Source organism: Stegostoma tigrinum, chromosome 30 (genome assembly GCF_030684315.1).
Source record: "Stegostoma tigrinum isolate sSteTig4 chromosome 30, sSteTig4.hap1, whole genome shotgun sequence".
Classification (NCBI taxonomy): Eukaryota; Metazoa; Chordata; class Chondrichthyes; order Orectolobiformes; family Stegostomatidae; genus Stegostoma; species Stegostoma tigrinum.
This window is the reverse complement of record NC_081383.1, coordinates 12,433,662-12,455,535: the sequence shown is the minus strand read 5'-3', so window position 1 is coordinate 12,455,535 and position 21,874 is coordinate 12,433,662. Positions and strand designations below refer to the sequence as shown.

Genomic DNA, 21,874 nt, shown 5'->3' with positions numbered 1-21,874 from the left:
TAGGGCAAGTCAGTGATGCTGACACTATTAAATACCAATAGATGGTTAGATTATCTCTAGCGGAAGTGGCCATTGCTTGACATTTGTGTAGCACAAATGTTACTTGCCTTGTGCCAGCCTAAGTTGTTTCAGCGGCGGGAGTCTGGGAGGAAGCGTGAGGGCATCCCGGGAAGGTAAGCTTTTCGATTATAAAAGTCTTACCTCCGTGTGACTGCGGCCTTTCAGTTGTTTCAGCGGCGGGAGTCCAGGAGAAAGCAGTGGGAGCAGTGAGAGTGAGGACCAGGGGGCTGCCAGGAAGGTAAGTTAATTATTTAAAAACTTATCTCATGAATAGGCAGAGTGCACGCTGAGCAGGTGTAGACACGGGACGGCTGAGTAAGTGAGGTAATATATTTGGCTGGCTGCTTTACCCGAAACACTACTTAGGTAGTGTCTCCCACCCATCCTCCTCCTCTAACCCAAAAAAAAAGGTTCTGAGCACCGAATTGGTAAGGTTACCGGTTTATTTTTCTTCCTTTTTTCAATAGTTTGTTTGGGAATTCAGAACAGTAGGAATGGATGTTAGGGCAGTTGCATGCTCCTCTTGTAGAAAGTGGGAGGTAAGGGCCACCACTCGTGTCCCCACTGACTTCAACTGCAGGCAGTGCACCCAACTCCAGCTCCTCGGAAACTGCGTTAGGGAATGAACTTCGGATCATTTGGGAGGCTCGTGGTAATTGAGAGGACTTGCAAGGAGGCAGTCACATCATAGGTACAGGGAAAACGTAGGTAGGTTACAGTCAGGGAATGGAAAGGGGACAGGCAGATAGTGCAGGGATCCCCTGTGGCCATTCACTTCAATAACAAGTATGCCGTTTTGGATACTGTTTAGGGGGGCGGGGAAGAGAGAGTGTGGGGAACTTAGCGGGGTAAGCCATGGGGTACAGGTCTCTGGCACAGAGTCTGTCCCTGTTGCTGAGAACGGAAGATGGGGAAGAGGAGGAGAGCATTTGTAATTGGGTGCTCCATTGTTAGGGGGGGCAGATAGAAGATTCTGTGGGAATGAGAGACACTTGGTGTGTTGCCTCCCAGATGCCAGGGTGCGTGATGTCTCTGATCGTGTTTTCAGGATCCTTAAGGGGGAGGGGAAGCAGCCCCAAGTCGTGGTCCACATAGGCACCAATGACAGAAGTAGGAAAAGGGATGGGGATGTAAGGCAGAAATTCAAGGAGCTAGGGTGGAAGCTTTGAGCTAGAACAAACAGAGTTGTTATCTCTGATTTGTTACCCGTGCCACGTGCTAGCGAGGCAAGGAATAGGGAGAGAGAGCAGTTGAACACGTGACTACAGGGATGGTGCAGGAGGGAGGGATTCAGATACCTGGATAATTGGGGTTCATTCTGGGGCAGGTAGGACCTCTACAAATGCTATGGTCTACACCTGAACCAGAGGGTACCAATATCCAGGGGGGGGGGGGGGGGTGAATTTGTTAATGCTCTTCGAGAGGGTTTAAACTAATTCAGCAGGGGGGGATGGGAACCTGAATTGTAGGTCCAGTGTGCTGGAGGTTGAGAGTAGTGAGGTCATGAGTAAGGTTTCAAGGTCGCAGGAGTGTACCGGCAGGCAGGAAAGTGGTTTGAAGTGTGTCTGCTTCAGTGCCAGGAGCATCCGGAATAAGGTAGGTGAACTTGCAACATGGTTTGGTACCTGGGACTTCAATGTTGTGGCCATTTCAGAGACATGGATAGAGCAGGGACAGGAATGGTTGTTGTAGGTTCCGGGGTTTAGATGTTCCAGTAGGATCAAGGAAGGTGGTAAAAGAGGAGGAGGTGTGACATTGTTTGTCAAGGACAGTATTACGGAGGTAGAAAGGAGGTTTGATGAGGACTCATCTCCTGAGGTAGTATGGGCTGAGGTTGGAAACAGGAAAGGAGAAGTCACCCTGTTGGGAGTTTTCTATAGGCTTCCAAAAAGTTCTGGAGATGTAGAGGAAAGGATTGCCAAGATGATTCTGGATAGGAGCGAAAGTAACAGGGTAGTTCTTATGGGAGAATTTAACTTGCCAAATATTGACTGAAAACACTATATAGTTAGAGTACTTTAAATGGGTCAGTTTTTGTCCAATGTGTGCAGGAGGGTTTCATGACAATATGTAGATATGCCAACAAGAGGCAAGGCCACATTGGATTTGATACTGGCTGATGAACCAGGCCAGGTGTTAGATTTGAAGGTAAGGAGCACTTTGGTGATACTGACCACAATTTAGTTATGTTTACTTGAGTGATGGAAAGGGATAAGTATATACCGCAGGGCAAGAGTTATAGCTGGGGGAAAGGCGATTAGGCAAGATTTAGGATACATAGGATGGGGAAGGAAACTGCAGGTGCTGGGCACCATTGAAATGTGGAGCTTGTTCAAGGAACAGCTACTGCGTGCCCTTGATAAGTATGTACCTGTCAGGCAGGGAGGAAGTGGTTGAGCAAGGGAACCGTGGTTTACTAAAGAAGTTAAATCTCTCTGTCAAGAGGAAGAAGGAGACCTATGTAAAGATGAGGCGTGAAGGCTCGGTTAGGGTGCTGGAGAGATACAAGTTAGCCAGGAAGGACCTAAAGAGAGAGCTAACAAGAGCCAGGAAGGGACATGAGAATTCTTTGGTAGGTAGGATCAAGGAAGACCCTGAAGCTTTCTATAGTTATGTCAGGAATAAAAGAATGACCAGATTAAGATTAGGTCCAGTCAAGGACAGTAGTGGGAAGTTGTGCATGGAGTCTAAAGAGATAGGAGAGGTGCTGAATGAATATTTTTCGTCAGTATTCACACAGGAAGAAGACAGTGTTGTCGAGGAGAATACTGAGATACACGCTATTAGACTAGACAAGATTGAGGTTCATAATCGATAATTTGATTAGGGATAGTCAACATGGTTTTGTGGAGGGTGGGTTGTACCTCAAAACCTTATTGAGCTCTTTGAGAAGGTAACCAAACAGGTGGATGAGGATAAAGCAGTTGATGCGGTGTATTTGGATTTCAGTAAAGCGTTTGATAAGGTTTCTACGGTAGGCTATTGCAGGAAATACGGAGGCACGGGATTGAGGGTGATTTAGCGGTTTGGATCAGAAATTGGCTAGCTGTAAGAAGATAGAGGGTGGTGGTTGATGGGAAATGTTCATCCTGGAGTTCATTTACCAGTGGTGTACTGCAGGGATCTGTTTTGGGGCCTCTGCTGTTTGTCATTTTTATAAATGACCTGGATGAGGGTGTAGGAGGATGGGTTAGTAAATTTGCAGATGCCACTGAAGTCGGTGGAGTTGAGGATAGTGCAGAAGGATGTTGCAGGTTACAGAGGGACATAGATAAGCTGCAGAGCTGGGCTGAGAGTTTAATGTGGGAAAGTGAGATGATTCACTTTAGAAAGAATAACAGGAATACAGAGTTCTGGATGTGAGTTTGCTCGCTGAGCTGGAAGGTTAGTTTTCAGACGTTTCATCACCATTCTAGGTAACATGATCAGTGAGCCTCTGACGAAGCGCTGGTGTTATGTCCCGCTTTCTATTTATCTGGTTAGGTTCCCTTGGGTTGGTGATGTCACTTCCTGTGTTGGTGATGTCATTTCCTGTTCTTTTTCTCAGAGGATGGTAGATTGATTTGGAGCCAATGTGTTTGTTGATGGAGTTCCGGTTAGAATGCCATGCTTCTAGGAATTCTCGTGCGTGTCTCCGTTTGGCTTGTCCTAGGATGGATGTGGTGTCCTCCCACATCTGTATGTACGTAAGTAGCCGCAAAATGACATGACCCACTATCACTCGTATCCTTACATACAGATGAGGAAGGACGCCACTTTGATTGGGACAACACATCCATCCTAGGACAAGCCAAACAGACACGCACGAGAATTCCTAGAAGCATTGCATCCCGACCGGAATTGTAAGAGCGTGGAACGCCCTGTCGGCAACAGTAGGAGACTCACCAATTTTAAGGGCATTTAAATGGTCATTAGAACATAGAACAATACAGTGCAGAACAGGCCCTTTAGCCCTCAAGGTTGCATCATTGGATAAACATTTTGATAATGGAATAGTATAGGTTAGATGGGCTTCAGATTGGTTTCACAGGTCGATGCAACATCAAGGGCCGAAGGGGCTGTACTGTGCTGTAATGTCCTATGTTCTTCGTTCTATGTTCTAAGTCTGAATCATTTGTCCAGATCTTGTTGCATTTGGATATGGACTGCTTTAGTGTCTGAGCTCTCGCAGCATACGTATTGTTGGCTTTCTGTGAGCTGATTGATTTATGCATTTTTTAAAATGATTTATTTTGCCTAAGAGATGTGCTAAAATTGAATTGAACATTGAATTTGTGTGAATCAGATTATTTATACACTGTCCTTTGGGCCTTTGGTAATTGCTTTGTCATGTTGAATGCCTTCCTACTTTCTGATCAAATTTTAAGTATTCACCTCAATTTGGAAACCCATTTGTTTTAGGAAGATGAAACTCGCCATATCTTTTGTAGCACCATCTCTACAAGTGATGTCATTTAATTATCATAAAGAGCAGTGGAAACTGAACATTCTGAACTTGAAGATAAATTATTACAAATTAATTTAAAACCAGTTGACTCCAATTTCAGTAATTGCAAAAAAACGATTTCCTTGGTCTCTTTGTAGCTCATCCAGCTGTAAACTGCAATTTTGTGCATTTAAATATAGACTTTTGACTTACGATAGGAAACTAAAATTTAAATTGCAGTTAACAAACTTACCTCCTTATGTCACAGATTTTTGTATCCTGATGTATTTATTCAAATATGATGTAGGAAAATATGTATGCTTAAAATTCCAGTCTTTATTTCTCAAGCTATCCTTTTTTGTTATTTGGGTCCATCTTTCTTTTTTAAAACTTTTAGATAATCCTCCACCAAAAATCATCACTCTTAGCCTTGTAAAGTGGCATTACATCAGATTTCATTTTCTGTACTGCAATATGTGTTAAATTAATTCATGCTTCCAGTAGCATGTGCACATTGCACGTATGCAAAGAAAATATTGCGACAAGCCACACAATAATATTGTGCAGATACAATCTGTTTATTTTTGCTTTGAGCAAAGAGCACTTCTAACAGACTGTTTAATTCTTTACACTCAGTCAGTTTGAGTAGTCCTGTTCAAACTTGAAGCATGCACATTTTATATGCCTACAGTGAGGGAAGATCATAGTACAATTTTCTGATGTTATCAGTAGCAACTATTCTGTCATTTCATGCAAGAGTGCTGTAGTCCTGGGAAGACTGACTTGTGCTGTCTTTATACCAACTACTGTTGCACAGTACGGTATTAATGAAGGTTGATGTTGAAGTGGAAGGAAATTTGACTGGAAAACCTTTTTTAAAATAGGGAAACACATACACAATTCAATGCTGCAAATAGAAGAGATTGGGCTATAGTCTAAAATGAAGCAGAGTAAAGCACCAACTAAAAGGTGTCAGTGGTGACTGAAGTACAAAACACAGTGGGGGAGAGCAGCAAGATATATTTAAGAATACAATTGGTGGGGTAACAGTACTTTTCAATAGCATCAAATGTAATGTGTATTTGCGTCTTCAGGGTGTTGATCAATTTGTTGGCAATTTATAATATCCAAGGTTGTAGTCATCTCACTTTGTTTGCTGAGAAGCTGCTTCTCATTGTTTGTGAGATTAACTATAAGAAATGTATTGAACTTACTGAGGTTAGTGTATTTGAGCTTGCAGCTTGGATAGGTACCTGAGACTTCGATGTTGTGGCCATTTCGGAGACATGGATAGAGCAGGGTCAGGAATGGATGTTGCAGGTTCCAGGGTTAGATCTTTCATTAAGGTCAGGGAAGGTGGTAAAAGGGGGAGGTGTGGCTTTGTTAGTCAAGGACAGTATAACGGTGGCTAAAAGAACTTTTGATGAGGATTCGTCTACTGAGGTGGTATGGGCTGAGGTTGCCGAGGAAGGTTTATCGACTGAGTCAGTATGGGTGCAAGTTAGGAACAGCAAGGGAGCAGTCACCTCACTGGGGGTTTTCTACAGACCCCCAAATAGCAGTAGGGAGATCGAAGAACTCATGGGCGGGCAGATCGTTGAAAAGTGCAAACGTGGCACGTGTTATTATGAGTGACTTCAGCTTTCCCATATAAATTGGAACCTCCTTAGTGCAGATGGTTTGGATGGAGCCGTTTTTGACAGGTGTGTTCAGGAAGGTTTCCTTACCCAGTATGTGGACAGGCCGACGAGGGGGGAGGCCATTTTGGATTTGGTGCTTGGCAGTGAGCCAGGACAGGCGTCAGATCTCGTAGTGGGAGAACACTTTGGTGACAGTGACCACAACAGCCTCACATTTACCATAGCCATGGAAAGGGAAAGGAGCAGTTACCAGGGGAAGATATTTAACTGGGGTAAAGGAAACTATGACACTATTGGACAGGCGTTGGGAAGTACAGATTGGGAGTGATTGTTCCACAGAAAGGGCACAGCAGACAGGTGGAGGCTGTTTAAGGAGCAGTTGTTGTGAGTGATGTATAAATTTGTTCCTCTGAGACAGGTAAGAAGGCGTAAGATTAAGGAGCCTTGGATGACGGGTACAGAGGTGCGTCTTGTCAAAAAGATAAAAGGCAGCATACGTAAGATGGAGGAAGCAAGGGTCTAGCACCACTTTAGAGGATTACAGGCTTGCTCGGAAGGAGCTCAAAAGTGGACTGAGGAGGGCCAGAGGGGGCACGAGAGGGGTTTGGCAGGAAGGATTAGGGAGAACCCGAAGGCATTTTACTCAGACGTGAGGAATAAAAGAATGATCAAGGAAAAGGTAGGGCTGATCAGGGATAGCATAGGGAACTTGTGCATGGAGCCTGAGCAGATAGGGGAAGCCCTAAATGAGTTTTTTGCTTCGGTTTTCTCTAAGGAAAGAGACCTTGTTGTGAATGAGAACTTTGAGGAGCAGGAAAACAGCCTTGAACAGATAAAGATTGAGCAAGTTGATGTGCTGGAAATTTTGGCAAACATTAAGATTGATAAGTCCCCAGGGCCAGACCAGATTTATGCTAGGTTGCTCCGGGAAGTGAGAAAGGTTGCTAAGCCGCTGGCGAAGATCTTTGCTTCCTCACTCTCCACGGGAGTCGTACCGGAAGATTGGAGGGAGGCAAATGTTGTTCCTCTTTTCAAGAAAGGCAATAGGGAAATCCCTGGAAATTACAGACCAATCAGTCTTACGTCTGTGGTCAGCAAGGTTTTGGAAAGAATTCTGAGGGATAGGATTTATGACTATTTGGAAAAGCATAGCGTGATTAAAGGGAGTCAGCATGGCGTTGTGAGGGGAAGGTCATGCCCTACAAATCTTATTGAGTTCTTTGCGGAAGTCACGAGACAGGTTGACGAGGGTCGAGCAGTGGATGTGGTGTACATGGGCTTCAGCAAGACATTTGATAAGGTTCCCCATGGCAGGCTCATTCATAAAATCAGGAGGTATGGGATACAGGGTGATTTGGCTGTCTGGATTCAGAATTGGTTGGCTGACAGAAGGCAGAGAGTGGTTGTAGATGGTAAGTATTCTGCCTCGAGGTCAGTGCTGAGTGGTGTCCCACAGGACTCTGTTCTCGGGCCTCGGCTCTTTGTAGTTTTTATAGATGACTTGGATGAGGAGGTTGAGGGGTGGGTTAGTATGTTTGCTGATGACACAAAGGTTGGAGGTGCCGTTGATAGTATTGAGGGCTATTGCAGGCTTCAGCGAGACATTGACAGAATGCAGAGCTGGGCTGAGAGATGGCAGATGGAGTTCAACCTGGATAAATGCAAAGTGATGCATTTTGGAAGGTCGAACTTTAATGCTGAATATTGGATTAAAGGCAGGATTCTTGGCAGTGTGGAGGAACAGCGGGATCTTGGTGCTCAAGTGCATAGCTCCCTCAAAGTTGCCACCCAGGTGGATAAGGTTGTTAAGAAAGCATATGGTGTTTTGGCTTTCATTAACAAGGGATAGAGTTTAAGAGCCGTGCGGTTATGCTGCAGCTCTACAAAACCCTGGTGAGACCACACTTGGAATATTGTGTCCAGTTCTGGTCGCCCTATTATAGGAAAGATGTGGAGGCTTTGGAGAGGGTGCAAAGGAGGTTTACCAGGATGCTGCCTGGGCTGGAGAGGTTGACTGAGCTCGGACTTTTCTCTCTGGAGAGATGGAGGAAGAGAGGTGACCTGATCAAGGTGTACAAGGTAATGAGAGGCATGGATAGAGTCGATAGCCAGAGACTTTTCCCCAGGACAGGATTGACTGCCACGAGGGGTCATAGTTTTAAGGTGTTAGGAGGAAGGTATGGAGGAGACGTCAGAGGGAAGTTCTTCACCCAGAAAGTTGTGAGCGCATGGAATAGTTTACCAGTGGTAGTCGTGGAAGCGGAGTCATTGGCGACATTTAAGCGACTGCTGGACGTGCACCTGGACAGCAGTGAATTGTGGGGAATGTAGGTTAGGTTATTTTACTTTTGGATTAGGATTATTCCACGGCACAACATTGTGGGCCGAAGGGCCTGTACTGTGCTGTACTTTTCTATGTTCTGTGTTCTAGACCATATACAGAGCCATGGTTGAACTGGACTTAATGGAGCTGAATTCTGATCAGTCTTCGTCCCTGTTGAGATATGCAATTTCACATCACAATGCAACCTAGCTATTAGCATGTAGCTATTAATCCCATATGCCGCCCATGCCCCCATCTGAGTCAATAACATGAGCCCTAAACCATAGTGATGAGTGGTTTGAGCAAACAGTCTGATCGTGTTCTTAACTCCTTTGGAAGGCTTGCAGAAGGGCATGTGAATCATGTACTGGGATAGTCAGCTATTGTCTTGGTCATCTGAATTATAGACCCAGTTTAAGTCCTCCTTCTGATGGTTACCAGTGCACAAATATTTTCTCCTGGAACCCCTCTGATCATTGTGAATAAGGAAAGACCATTGGCTCCAAACTTGATCTTTTGATCTCTAGTTGTCGACATCCCTGGTTTAAGTCACGGTCTATTTGGCGTAGCTGTGGTCCTTTTGTTTTCCCTTCAATGGTTTGGTTTCCATTGCCTTGAGACATAGTCAAAGGACAATTAAGGGCTGGGAGCTATGTATATACTCTCCTCTAAATCAACAGCTTGGTTGGAGTGAGACCATTTTACATTGCCAGGAACTATAAAGTTAACACGACTAAAGCAATGTCATTATCACTCAAAAATATTCTGTAGTGTACACTATGGCACAATGAGCATTAATTGCCCCTCCCCAGAGGTGGGAAGTGAGTGAAATAATTGGGCACATTGGCCCTGGAGATTGTTGCCCGCTCACGAATTAATTAAGCTCTGAGTTAGAAGGTCCATGAATGACCCCACCAAAAAAATCAATTAAGAGTCCAAGTGGTCAAATAATAGCAATCTAAATGCCTCAGCTTGCCAATAATGACACACTTCCCTAGCAGGCAAGACAGGTGACTAGTTTCTTGACTGTAAAACTATCGCAACCTGTCTGCTACCTCAGGATTCTATCAACTGCCCAGACAGGGTAATTGGTGAGACAGATGGAGAATAATGATTTGGCCTCTGAAAGCCACCACTTGACCATCTCTACTCATTCTCCTTGCAATTCCCACCTAGAGAGATGAATGTAAAAAGTAATTGCCTTGTTGTTGAGCCAACCTACCCAATTATTTCACTTACTTGTCACCTCTAGGGAGGGGAAACTAGTGCCCATTGTGCCATAATGTACACCTATGTGTTGACGCCTACGATAGGCTGAGAGGCTCATCATTTGGCTCTTAAGCTGCTTAGTGCACAACAGTTAGAATTTGAATGATAAGGATGGCATGTTACTGCCTTTCACGCCTACCTCCATGCTCAAACAAAATATTGGAAAATTGCGCTACATGTATAAATTTAATGAGCAGATTCTGGAACATTTTTAGATAACAAGGACTGGGCACTATTCTAGTGCAAACTAATCACTTACACTGGGTGCATAGGCATGGTCAACATTTAACCCTCTAACTTTAAGCTCAAATATGACAGTGATTCTGCAGATATTATGAAATTTGCTGTTGGTTAAAGAAATGCAACTTCAACGAAAAGTTTTCGGCAGTGTAAATTTCCTTTTCAATGGGAATCTCCACTGCCAACTAAAGGAAAAAGGCAGTAGGTACATGGTAACGTCAGCACTTCCAAGTTCTGTTCTGCATGTGTTCTCTTAATACTGGCATGGGCTGATTTTCTTTCATTGTCACTGTCATTGAGTCAAAAATCTTGAAATAGAAACATGTAGCAGCACATTCATTATTTGTACTGTAACAGTTCAAGAAGATGACCCCCATTTGTCATCCCCTTCACTGGATAATGGGTAGTATAGGCTAATATTGCAGGTGACAGCCATGTCATGGGAGAAGATGTGGATAGTAATTTGATTAACTGAATGGCAGAATATTTCACTCAATGAAGCTGATCATGTGAGAAGATGAACCAACTCCTAGCCTGTTTTCTCTCATTCTGTCTTGTGGCTACTTGGATAAAGCTGATAACTGCTGTGCTATTTGGCCATTCTAAATGCTTTATCCAAGTTATAGCTACATCAATTTTTTTACAGTTGACTTGCCCCCACAAAGTTTTGCTCAACATTCATTCATGTTGGTTTAGCCAAAAGCTAATTCTCCATTGAACTTTTTTGGTACTGTCTCATTTTTGTAGAAATTTGTTTTGTGGGTAATGAACAGGAAAATTTTAAAAGCTTGTAGGATTTTTTTCTTAGCATTGAGCACAGTATTGTCGAGGTGACTGTCAACTGTGATGGAGTATGTGGCTGCAGGTGAAACAAAATGTGTAGATGAGTCGTCCTGAGAGAATACTTCTTGTATCATGGGATGTATTTGTGACTTCTATCTCATGAATGGTACAAAGTAAAATATTCCCTCCTCCCCTCCCCACGTTTCTTAGAAAATAAAATTGGGAAGCTCATTTGCACATTTATCATTGGGAGTTCATATGCTTGAATTTTTATATTCATATGTTTTTCCTTCATTTATAGCTATCTTAGTGATTTGGATCGTATTTCGGATCCTGCCTATCTGCCTACCCAGCAGGATGTCCTTAGAGTTCGAATCCCAACGACAGGGATCATTGAATACCCATTCGACTTACAAAGCATCATCTTCAGGTAGAAGGTGGTTCCTGAAAATCAATAACTGATTTTATCTATTGCATTGCATTTTTGTGCATGTTCATTCTGGAAGCAAGTGCTATTACTGAAATAAGTTTAATGCTTTGTATATCAAATTTCATCGTTTCTTTTTTAAGAAGGAAACAAAAATATTGCTGTGAATTTATGCCTAATTCTTTGTCATTTTCTGTAAGTTGGCTAATTTGGGTGCTGATTTACGTACTGATTTAAATTTTTAAAGTTCAAGTCAAAATATTTGACCAAGCGATATGAAGTATAATAACTAAGTTCACATTTGTACTAGTTTGGAAATACTGAAGTTGACTGTACTGTGGATAAATAGGACACGTCTGCCTTGAAAATGAGGTCATTTGGTTTACAGTAGTGTTATTTTGGTCTACCACTACAAGGCATCATTTGTCAAACCTGTAGGCTGTCATGTCCTAAACACCAGGGACTAAATGCACTCTGCCCAGAAGCTTTCTTTCCTTTATTAAAAAATAAACGCTAGTATTGAAATTTCCTTGTTCTTTGCCCTTAAAACTCTTGAAATTTTGGTTTTCATTTATGTTCTGGCTTTTGAAAACTTTGTCAGGCAGATGAAAGTTTAGCCTGCCCTCTTGCATAGTACTATTAATGGTGGAAATGTGTGGGCAGCATTATTGTTTTGTATAAAGTGAGGAAAAAGTGGTGCTTCACCTAATCATAAATAGAGCTTGAAGAAATCTTTAAATTACAGGGCCTGACCTTGTGCCAGGTTTTGTTTGCGGACATATAACAACTTCTGCTGCTGTCCCGTATGTTCCATATATGAAGCAACAGCTGCTAAAAAGTTGAAAGAAAAATTGGGAATGGATTTCTCCTTTTTGCCTTTTCATGTTACAAATTCAAGCAACTTATAACATGTGCTTGAGTTTCATTTTGGAAACTTACAGGATCAGTGGAACTTCGTGCCATCTTTATTTTAGTGTGATGAAGTATCCGCCCACCATTCACCTAATGCATTCTTCTTGGAATATGTCATTATGGCTGGGGCAAAAGGCTTCAAATCTAACTGTATTTCTCTTTAATTATAGGAAATTGATTAACAACACATTAAAATAATAGATTATTGAAAAAGAAGAGATGAGAATGTTAAGGGCATTTAACTTTAAAAGAACATAATTCCGTTCCATTCAAGCTTTTTATTTGATACTGGCATGATTACAGAATTGGCTGTGCTGTTTTATAGATTTGTGGGTTAGAATCTTAAATCATCTCAAAATCTTAGACCACGTAAATGTTTATTTCGTGTTGCTTCCATTTGGTGTTTCACATTGAATAAACAATTTAATATGACTGTGTTAAGACAATTCTAAAGTTGTTACATTTAAGTTTTTTTTCTTAATACATCAACTGCTTGGATTAAAAGTTTGATTTTACATTTTGCAGCCAACATTAATGTTGGCAGTAATTAAATTCACATGGAATATTGGAAGTCGACAACCCAATGGTTTTAATATGGACTTTACCAGTTTCAAAATCTTTACACCCCCAGCCTCCTCCCTCGACCAATCCTCCCTCTCCTCCCTGCCTCCTTGACTTGACACAACCTGTCCATCATCTCTCCCACCTATCCTCTGCTGCCACCTCACTGACCAATCCCCACCATTGACTACTTGCACTGACTCACCTGTACTGACTCACCTGTCACCATCCCATCTATCCTCTCAGCCCATATTTCAGAGCTGCTGCTCCTTGCCCCACCCACTTCAGAAGATGGGTCCCAACCCAAAAAGTCAGCTGAACTGCCCTGGTGCCTGCTGTGCTCCTCCACCTCCACACTGTTATCTCTGACTCCAGCATCTACAGTTCATAGTATCTCCAAATGAAATGTTTACTATGATGTTAAAATAATTCCTTACATAAAATCTGTGCCTTTTGACCTGCTCTGCATTGGTAATTGAAAAATACACTTAAGTCACGTTATAAGTCCCATATACTGCTCGTGCTCACATGTAATGGCACATTCTCATATGAATTTGATTGTTTACACTTCCTTGAGTATTTTGAGTTAATAATTATGAGCAATTTATGAGGAATTATGACAACGTGAAGCCAGGAGCAGATGTGAAGAATTTGATAGCCTTAGCTGGTCTTCTCAGTCAGGAGGAAGAAAAAGTTAGTCCTATTCCAGGTCCTAAAAGTAGAGGCCACCATTTTAGAGTATTTGCTAATGTTGTTTGGGATTTCTACTCTATCCTCAGGATTTTTATTAGCCCCATGTTTGTAAGAACCATCATTTTAAGAACTTTTTGTCTCCTTACTCTGCCTTTAATGTCTCTTATCCGTGGCTCCTTGTTTTTGACCCCTAAAACACTGGAAATGCCTTACTTTTATCTAGTTTGTCTTATCCTTTCTTAATATTGTACACTTTCCTCTCACACTTATGCGCATTTTTCAACTGAAAATCAGAACTGATCATTCAGTTTTCATATTCATGTTTTCTCTCACCAACCATTCACAGTATGTATATTCTAAAGACTCTGTACATTTTTCCCTGTTATGTGGAGCTCTGTGCTGCAGACAGAACTTTAACTTGGAATTAAAATTGACGTATTTTGTTTTGTTTTAGTTCTCTTTTATTTTATCAATTGATAGATCTTTCTGGGCAAACTAGCCAGAAATATTGTGTAATATATTTTTCAAAAGAAAAGCTGATCACTCACTCTATACTGAGTGAATGTATAATCTTTGTATTTAATGTATTGTAGGATTTTGATTGACAACTTAATATTGTGCGTGCTCCTAAATATTACTTTATTAAAACTTTTTTAGAATGGTGGATGTTGGAGGCCAGAGATCAGAAAGAAGGAAATGGATTCATTGCTTTGAAAACGTGACATCCATCATGTTTCTAGTGGCACTTAGTGAATACGACCAGGTTCTTGTAGAATCTGACAATGAGGTATGTCTGTTTTTAAAGACTGTCTTAAAACCAGTGTTGCATTAGATGCCAACATGTCAAGGGAAAAGTAATAGATTGAAAATGTAAGAAGATAGTTTATTTGTGGTCTGGTACTTGTAAATTTTAGGCTTTCTTACTTGAGTATTTAAATGTAAGGAAACTAATTCCCTGTGGTGGTGATAATATGCTAAATATTGCATAAGTTTTGAATTTTGCTTGTTACTTGAAACCTTTCGGAAAATTTATGAATGGAAGTTTACAATACCGGACATCAGAACAACACTTGGTATAACTTTCAACTGTTTTTCTTATAACCATATTTCCAGAATCGAATGGAGGAGAGCAAAGCACTATTTAGGACGATAATTACATATCCCTGGTTTCAGAACTCCTCAGTCATTCTCTTCTTAAATAAGAAGGATCTCTTGGAAGAAAAGATTATGTACTCCCATTTGGTCGATTACTTCCCTGAGTTTGATGGTGAGTAGTGTTTCTCTGCATGTCAGTTTTCTTCAGAGATTTTGGAAGAGTTTGGGGAGAGAAAAATAGCAATGGTCTTTAACAGAAAATAGTGTATTGAGAATTTAAAGGCTCAGAGTTTTGCTGCTTGCGTGATGACTCAAGTGATAAATGGGAGAAAAAAGTAAATTTTGTAGAATCAGACAGCAAGGAGTTATAGGTATAGAAAAATCAATGTAAGGATGTTGAAAATGTTAGTTTTAGATCTCAGCCTTAGTTTTGTATTTTTTGAACCACTTGTTTGCACTGCAAATTTCGTATAAATAATTAAAGTTTTGTTTAGGCCAAACTTTGGCAATTGCCCTAAGAACTGAACCACAAAATGACAGTGTCATCGGTTTGTTCATGTTCAAACAAGTGCAGTATGTGCATGTTCATTCTGTCTGCAATGAATAGAGCCTTGTGTATTAAATATATGCAGCTTGCAGTATTTGCATATGTTTCGTAGTGCAAGTCCAACTGGTAATCTTAATTCCTTGCACACAGGATTATATAGGAAATGTTGTCCAATTGCAGAATCGCTTCCAATATGGAAAACTTTGTAGTAAGTTTCACAAGTGTGGGCTATTTGGGTAGGATCAGTAACTTTTGAGCAGCCAAAGGGATGTGCTATTTGATACAATGTCTGTCTTTGGGACACATGGTCTACAAACTAAGAATTGCACTGTCACTGACTTTTAACTCCTCTATTCCTGGCACACTAGCCATCATCCTATATCCATTGAAGATGGTGAATCTTGGAAAACATGCTTAGCTGAACTAAGTAATACATATTGCAGAGTTCCAAATTTCTCGTCTGATTTTCCAATGCAGTTTAAATGTTTGACAGTGCTGACTGGCTTATAGGTCAACTGAGACATCAGAAATCATGAGAGTGGGATTGGAACTAATGGGAGGGGGAAGCATAGTCGTGATTTTACTGTACTAATAATCCAGAACCCCGCTCTAATGGTTGGTTTGAAACCTACCCTGGCAGATGGTGAAATTTTAATTCATTTCAAAATCTGGAATAAAACACTGGCACAATGGCAACCATTAAACTACTGTCAGTTATCTTAAAAACCATACGATTCACAAATGTTCTTGGCAAGGGGAGGAGGCAAGAATCTGCCAGCCTTACCTGGTCTGGTCACCATGCAACTCCAAATTCTTTGCAGTATGGTTGACTCTTGACGCTTAACTGTCCTCTGGTCAACGAATGCTCACCTGACCAGCAGTGCTCCGATGAATCTGTTTTTTAAAATGTCATCCTTAACGTGCATGCCTATAGAAACACAATCTTGATGACTGGTCCAATTTTTTTTATCCATTTAACCTGTTGAGTAAGCCAAAAGAAAACAGTTTGGATTAGTGTAAGAACAATGAGCTTATTTATGACTGGTTCCACACAACATGAACTGGCCATATGACTGGGTGAATTGCTAAATCAGTTTTGAGCAAGTTTTCCAGATATATAGTGAAAGATTCCTTCACATTTGCAAAGACTATAAAAGACATTGATAACATTGCACTGTTCGTGTGCACATTTAACATCATTAGCCTATTTGCAGTGTACCATTAGAGAAAGCTACAGACACTTATATGCGACACCATGCTATGGTGATCTAGACCCGCCACTTTTGAGAGAATTTATGAACTTGTGCATCTCTCAACTTGTGCAACTCTCAGTTCAGTTTTACCAATGTCATGTATGTTGACGAGATAGTGTTGTCAAAGATCCCAGCACAGTCAAACACCTTTGTTAGGTTCTATGAGAAACTTCTTCAATTGAATGACATCAAATCTCCTAGGTCTTGCATATTTCTAATAGATTCGCTACATTTGAATCAACTGTTGCATTTAGGAATTTCTTTCATGTCTTAATAGGCTCTGTGCTGTGTATTCAAATTTATCTTTGAAACAGTTATCAAATAGTTAAATTCTTTGATATCCTAGTTAAGAAACTAGCCAGGAAGTTCTCTACTATAGTCTACCGTAAACTTACCTTAACTGGTGTTGAGATTCCTACATTTCAATGTGCTATGACATTATTAGGAAAGTCGTAAACAAATGAGCCATTTGTTCACTGTGTTAGTTTGATGCTAATATATGGCAAGTCAAAACCATCCTGAGAGATAATGGCCACCATGATTGGATCACTTCTGTTTTTGCATAGAATAATAAATGACCCCAAGACTGACTCTTGGCCCTGGAAAGTGCAGTCTCCCTCAAGATACCATGCAAAGATAAGGTATCTTAAAAGTTTCAGCAGCAGGTGAAGCTGTTTCTTGCTCCCACCATGCAGTAATAACATGAGTGATATTAGCCATTAACTAATGCTACTGTCAAGCCAATAAGGAATTCTGCCCAATACACATCTGTATTTTCAGTGCTGGTGTGATCCCAGATAAGTGTGTCATGTATTCTAAAGACAGACATATCATATCAAATAGCAAATCACTTTTGCTGTTGGGGGCAATACAAGGTGTTGGCCATACCTAAACTAGCTCCTTCATGGAAACGTTCAACGTTGTCCAACTGTAAATGTCATTCTGCAACTGGACATCATTTGTTCCGTAATCCTAAGTATGTGAGGCATGATGCGGAAAATAACTGTAGGACCATCAGCTGGACTTGCAGTATGGTCTGCTTAAATATACTGGAGACTTCATACACTAATACGCAGGACCTGTTGTTGGCAGTCTGTTCCAATGCATGGGACTAGGTGATATCCATTTTCTGGTTCATTTCATGTGGCTGTCTCCCAACGAATCAGAATCTACTTGCCAACAGCAAAAATGATTTGTTTCCTATTGGGTTTTTATTTTGACAACAGGTCAATAGGCAAACTGCTTTGCTGGCATTGTCAAACATGCATGTTACGATGCTGTCTGTGCCAATACTGCTTCTACGTCTCTTGTGCCGTAATCTCCCACATAGCTAGTTTGCAAATGCATGGAGTGGCACGTCTCAAGGTATGGCTGATGTGTTGGAGGGCAAGCTGCATGTTACAAAATAAACGGGGAAAACAGCTTTCAGGCTTAGCTTTCCACAATTTGAACTGCACCATAGTAGACCAGTAATTTTGTTGAGATGAGATGACCTTGCTTTGCGTTAAGAAAGTATTGGTTGCTTACCGGGCATTAGTGTTAAGTATGTAATACTTTAGAATAGTACAATTTTATTTTCTTCTACTTCTGGCCAAAAAGGAAAGACAGTTGCCATTTGTCTGTGTTTTATAGGTCCACAGAGAGATGCGCAAGCTGCCCGAGAATTCATTTTGAAGATGTTTGTTGACCTGAATCCAGATAGTGACAAAATCATCTACTCTCACTTCACATGTGCCACAGACACAGAGAACATCCGTTTTGTCTTTGCAGCTGTCAAAGACACAATTCTGCAGCTGAACCTGAAGGAGTACAATTTGGTCTGATCAGACCAATGAAAAGGAGAAAAGAAAATTTAAACCGTAATGACCGCAATTGTTATGATCTGTGAAGTTTGCAAACTGCTAATTGTCATCCTGGATTCTTGTCTGTGTGTGTCCACAGAGTTGTAGCTTCTTTTAAAACAAAAAATGGTTTTATTCAATGCAGGGTTGGGGAGGGGCAGGGAGACACCTTTTTAATGTGCATCTTTTTGGGTGCCAATCTACATTTCCATGTTTTCAAATGTCACTTAATAACTAGCTGTATAACAGATAGTTGGCTTGAGCTATGGTCTCTTTAATGCTTGTTCAAATGAAGAATAGCAGGTGTTATTCCACTTGCCAAATCAAAATGCAATGCCATCCCCTCTTTCTGCTCTTTCAGTTTTGCTGGCACTCTGCTGTCTGATCACAGATATGCTGTGTGATGCACAGTGATGATGTTTCAGGGCTCTGTCTGACAGAAACCAAGCCATCACTTGCATAATTGATGTACTGTTTCTGGTTTATTTGTTTTTTTTTCTGATCAATGAGAACGTATTGATACTGTGATTTATTTTTTGATTTTTTTTAAAAAAGTAAATTATTGATGTTATACATATAGTTTGCTACTTGCTGTATTTCAGCCATGGACTACAAAGATGGGAGCTCACTAAGCAATAGCAGGTTGAGCAAATATCATGGGAAATGGGAGGGGGGGTGGAATTTGCTTAAGTACTTAGAAACCTGAGATGTGGAAATAATGATTACTTGGCAAACAAATGAAGCCAATCTAGTATAAAGAAATAAGTGTATTTATCTAATTTATGGACCAGTATACTTAGGCTTGATTTCATATTAGAATGTTTCTATACGAGTTGGTTTACAGATACTTAGCTGTTGCCAAACTTCGGTTTTTTTTAAACTGCTGTACACTACAGTGGCAAGTTGTGGAGTTTTTTAGGGTGACTTGCTAAATTAAAGTTGACAGTTTGTTTTTTTTTGTCAGATGAGGGGTTTTAACCTTGAAAGTTTTTAATAGCAAGTTAGTTTTAAGTGGTCAGGTACTTTTATTGTTTTTTTTAAAAAGCATAGGTATGATATCAGGCCTGTTTGAAAAGAAGACCTCGGTCTATGTTTTATAGGAATGCAGGTGCCAAGAAAGTTGCACTACACAGCTCTTAATTTGTGTGATTTCTCTGTACAAAAGTGAAAGAATGGCTTTTATATATGCTGCAGAGTGCCATAAATATATTGTACCTTAAGTTGAGAAGGTTTGACCTCACCAGACAAATATCAGGACTACTTTGTAATGTTAAAAGTTGTAGGCAGCCTTTCTGGTAAAATTGCTACATCACACACTAGTGATTTAAATACTGCGGTTGGGCAGAAATGGCATCTAAAGAAAATGCTGATACATGTGGGTTTTCTTTTCTTTCTTTCAATGTAGTTGGTGATGCATATTTGTCCTGCATTCAAATCATTATGCTGCCACCTATCCAGTATACTTCATGTATACTCCTTAATGATACCTTTTCATTGTAGCTACTGACTTCACCAGCAGGAGGTGCCCTGTCATTGCTCCAGGTATTTGGCAACAAAAAGGGCTTCATATCCAAAATTATCATAATTGAGTTAGTACTGAATAGTTTTAATCACACTGAAACAACTGGGATATGTAAAGAAGACTAGGATGAGGTAGAGCAGCAGTTGTTAAAAGATGCAGCATTTTGCCGTTTGACTATAATCTCAAGTGCTTTTTCAAGTATCACTGTTCAAAAATATAACCTTAGCTCATTGATTTGTTTTACTTTGTAATAATGGAATCCCAGATTGATTCAAACAATAAGTTAATCTCAAATTGTAGACATTTTTTCAAATGTGGTTGAAATTATGATTTTTGTCAGCTGTGAAATTAATACAATGAAATTTAATGGTGAGTGAGTTACTCTGTTTCAAAATGTTTGTCATGTCTACATAATTTATTTATATTGAATGAAAGAGCAGACAGGTGCTAAAGGCTTTGATTGGCAGATCTGTGCTAAAACAGGCGGCAGCAAGAACCTGTCATTCCTACCCATAATATTAATTCAACTTTATTAAATATGATTAGTATTTGACTGTCAAATCTAGTAACAGTTATGTTTATATTACTGATTATTTTTGAGTATTATGATTCATTGTAAATACAGTCACTAAGTTCAATCCCCTCTTTTGCAAACGGTCTTCTAAAATTAGAAGTATGCCATATCTGAACAGATGCACGTAGAGTATAAATGGGGCACCGTTTAACTTGACTTACCTTGCCACATCTTGTAGGCCTACCCTTAGAAAATCTAAGCAATCTGAAAATTCCAAGACAACATTGATAGAGCTCTTTGCAAAAAATTATTTCCAGAGTTCTTTCATATGGGAATAGTACCTGCCATAAGCATTTGATTTCATTTAAAATACCTTCACTGTCAGGTAAGGCTGATGATAGAAGGGAATTCCGATTGTTTTTGCTAAGTCTTATTTGTCTTTAGTCTATTATGCTGCTGCTAAAACAGCCAAATACTCTGTACACTACATACCATTGCTAAACACTCCAGTATCCTGCAAAAATATCATGTAAAAAACTAAATGCCATTGTTTTACTAAATAAAAATGGATTTATGACTTTAGGTTTCCTTACTCTTAAGTTTACATGAAAGACCTTGGAAGTTTTGACAGGACTAGACTTAGTGAATACTTAAGTTTGCTCAATTAAAGGAAATTAACCTTAAAATGAACATTTGGAAATTGCCTGGGGGAGAGAAAAGCCAGTGTCTATCTGTGTTGAATTCTGTGACAATGAAGTGGAGAGTGCCTTACCTAATCATAAATTAATTTTTTTTGCCAGTAAATATACACCCTTAAGTTTTATTTTATGGGGCTAGAACAAAATTCTTACCCTGATTTTTTTTTTATTCCTCCTGTATTTAAACTTGTAAGTGTAACGATCCAGAAATTGACATTTAACTGTAAGATATCTGTGCAATTCAAGAGCGAAACCAAAATGTAATGAAGTTTGAATTAACTGAGGGGATGTGGAATGTTTAATAGAGATTTGTGGAAACTGGATTTGATCAATAAAATTTCAAAATGTTATCCTGACTGTGAGCGAGCTAAATGTCTCAAACTTACCATACAGTAAAAGCTTTTTTTGTCAGCGTGTAATATAATTTAGTTTCAGTTAAACATACCACATAATGGAATGTGCATGCCTGTAATTGAGAATACCTTTTTAGATATTTGCACATATGTTACCTGCATCCACTTTGTTACAGCTGACTTTCTTTTCAGAATTCAATGCAGTAGGAGCTTATTTTCCCCGCCATCTCTTTTGGTTGGTAGGAGCCCTTTCACCCATTCACATGTAATGAGTTAATTAAAAATGAGTATCATCTTGTGTATAATACGTATGCATGCCTTTGTTTGAATGCTATTGGACAAACTAAAATTTGCAGTGCATCATAACTGCTTCAGATCACTCTAGACTTTCTGCAGCAGCATTATGTTTCTTGTTTCAAAATCTAACAATTCAGAATATAATTTTTTTCTAATTGAGTATTCATTTCAGAGAAAGTTAGCAAAATTCTGGGGGCTGAACTTTGTGCATAGAGTTTTATTTTAATCTCAGAGGGCAGAAAAATGTTCTTGAATGATCTCATTTTTAAATTACACTAAGCAATGTTCTACTCTGGACTGTTAGTGAATTTTTACCTGAAAGTGACTGACCAACATCTTCCCAAGTCCCTTTAGAAAGAAAAAACTGACTTTTTAAAAAAGAAAATAGTATGTTTACAGTAGTTGTGGATTTGATGGATA

General features: G+C 40.1%; 1 protein-coding gene across 1 annotated transcript in view; it reads left to right on the top strand.

The window, feature by feature from the left end:
- LOC125465704 (guanine nucleotide-binding protein G(q) subunit alpha-like) overlaps positions 1-21,154 on the top strand; it is a 111,194-nt gene extending 90,040 nt beyond the window's left edge. Inside the window, exons 4-7 of the mRNA XM_048559445.2 lie at positions 11,043-11,171; positions 13,992-14,121; positions 14,448-14,601; positions 17,862-21,154. Coding sequence (XP_048415402.1) covers positions 11,043-11,171; positions 13,992-14,121; positions 14,448-14,601; positions 17,862-18,052 — 604 coding nt within the window. The 3' untranslated portion in view covers positions 18,053-21,154. The remainder of the gene's footprint in view (positions 1-11,042; positions 11,172-13,991; positions 14,122-14,447; positions 14,602-17,861) is intronic.
- Positions 21,155-21,874: the final 720 nt, after the last annotated feature.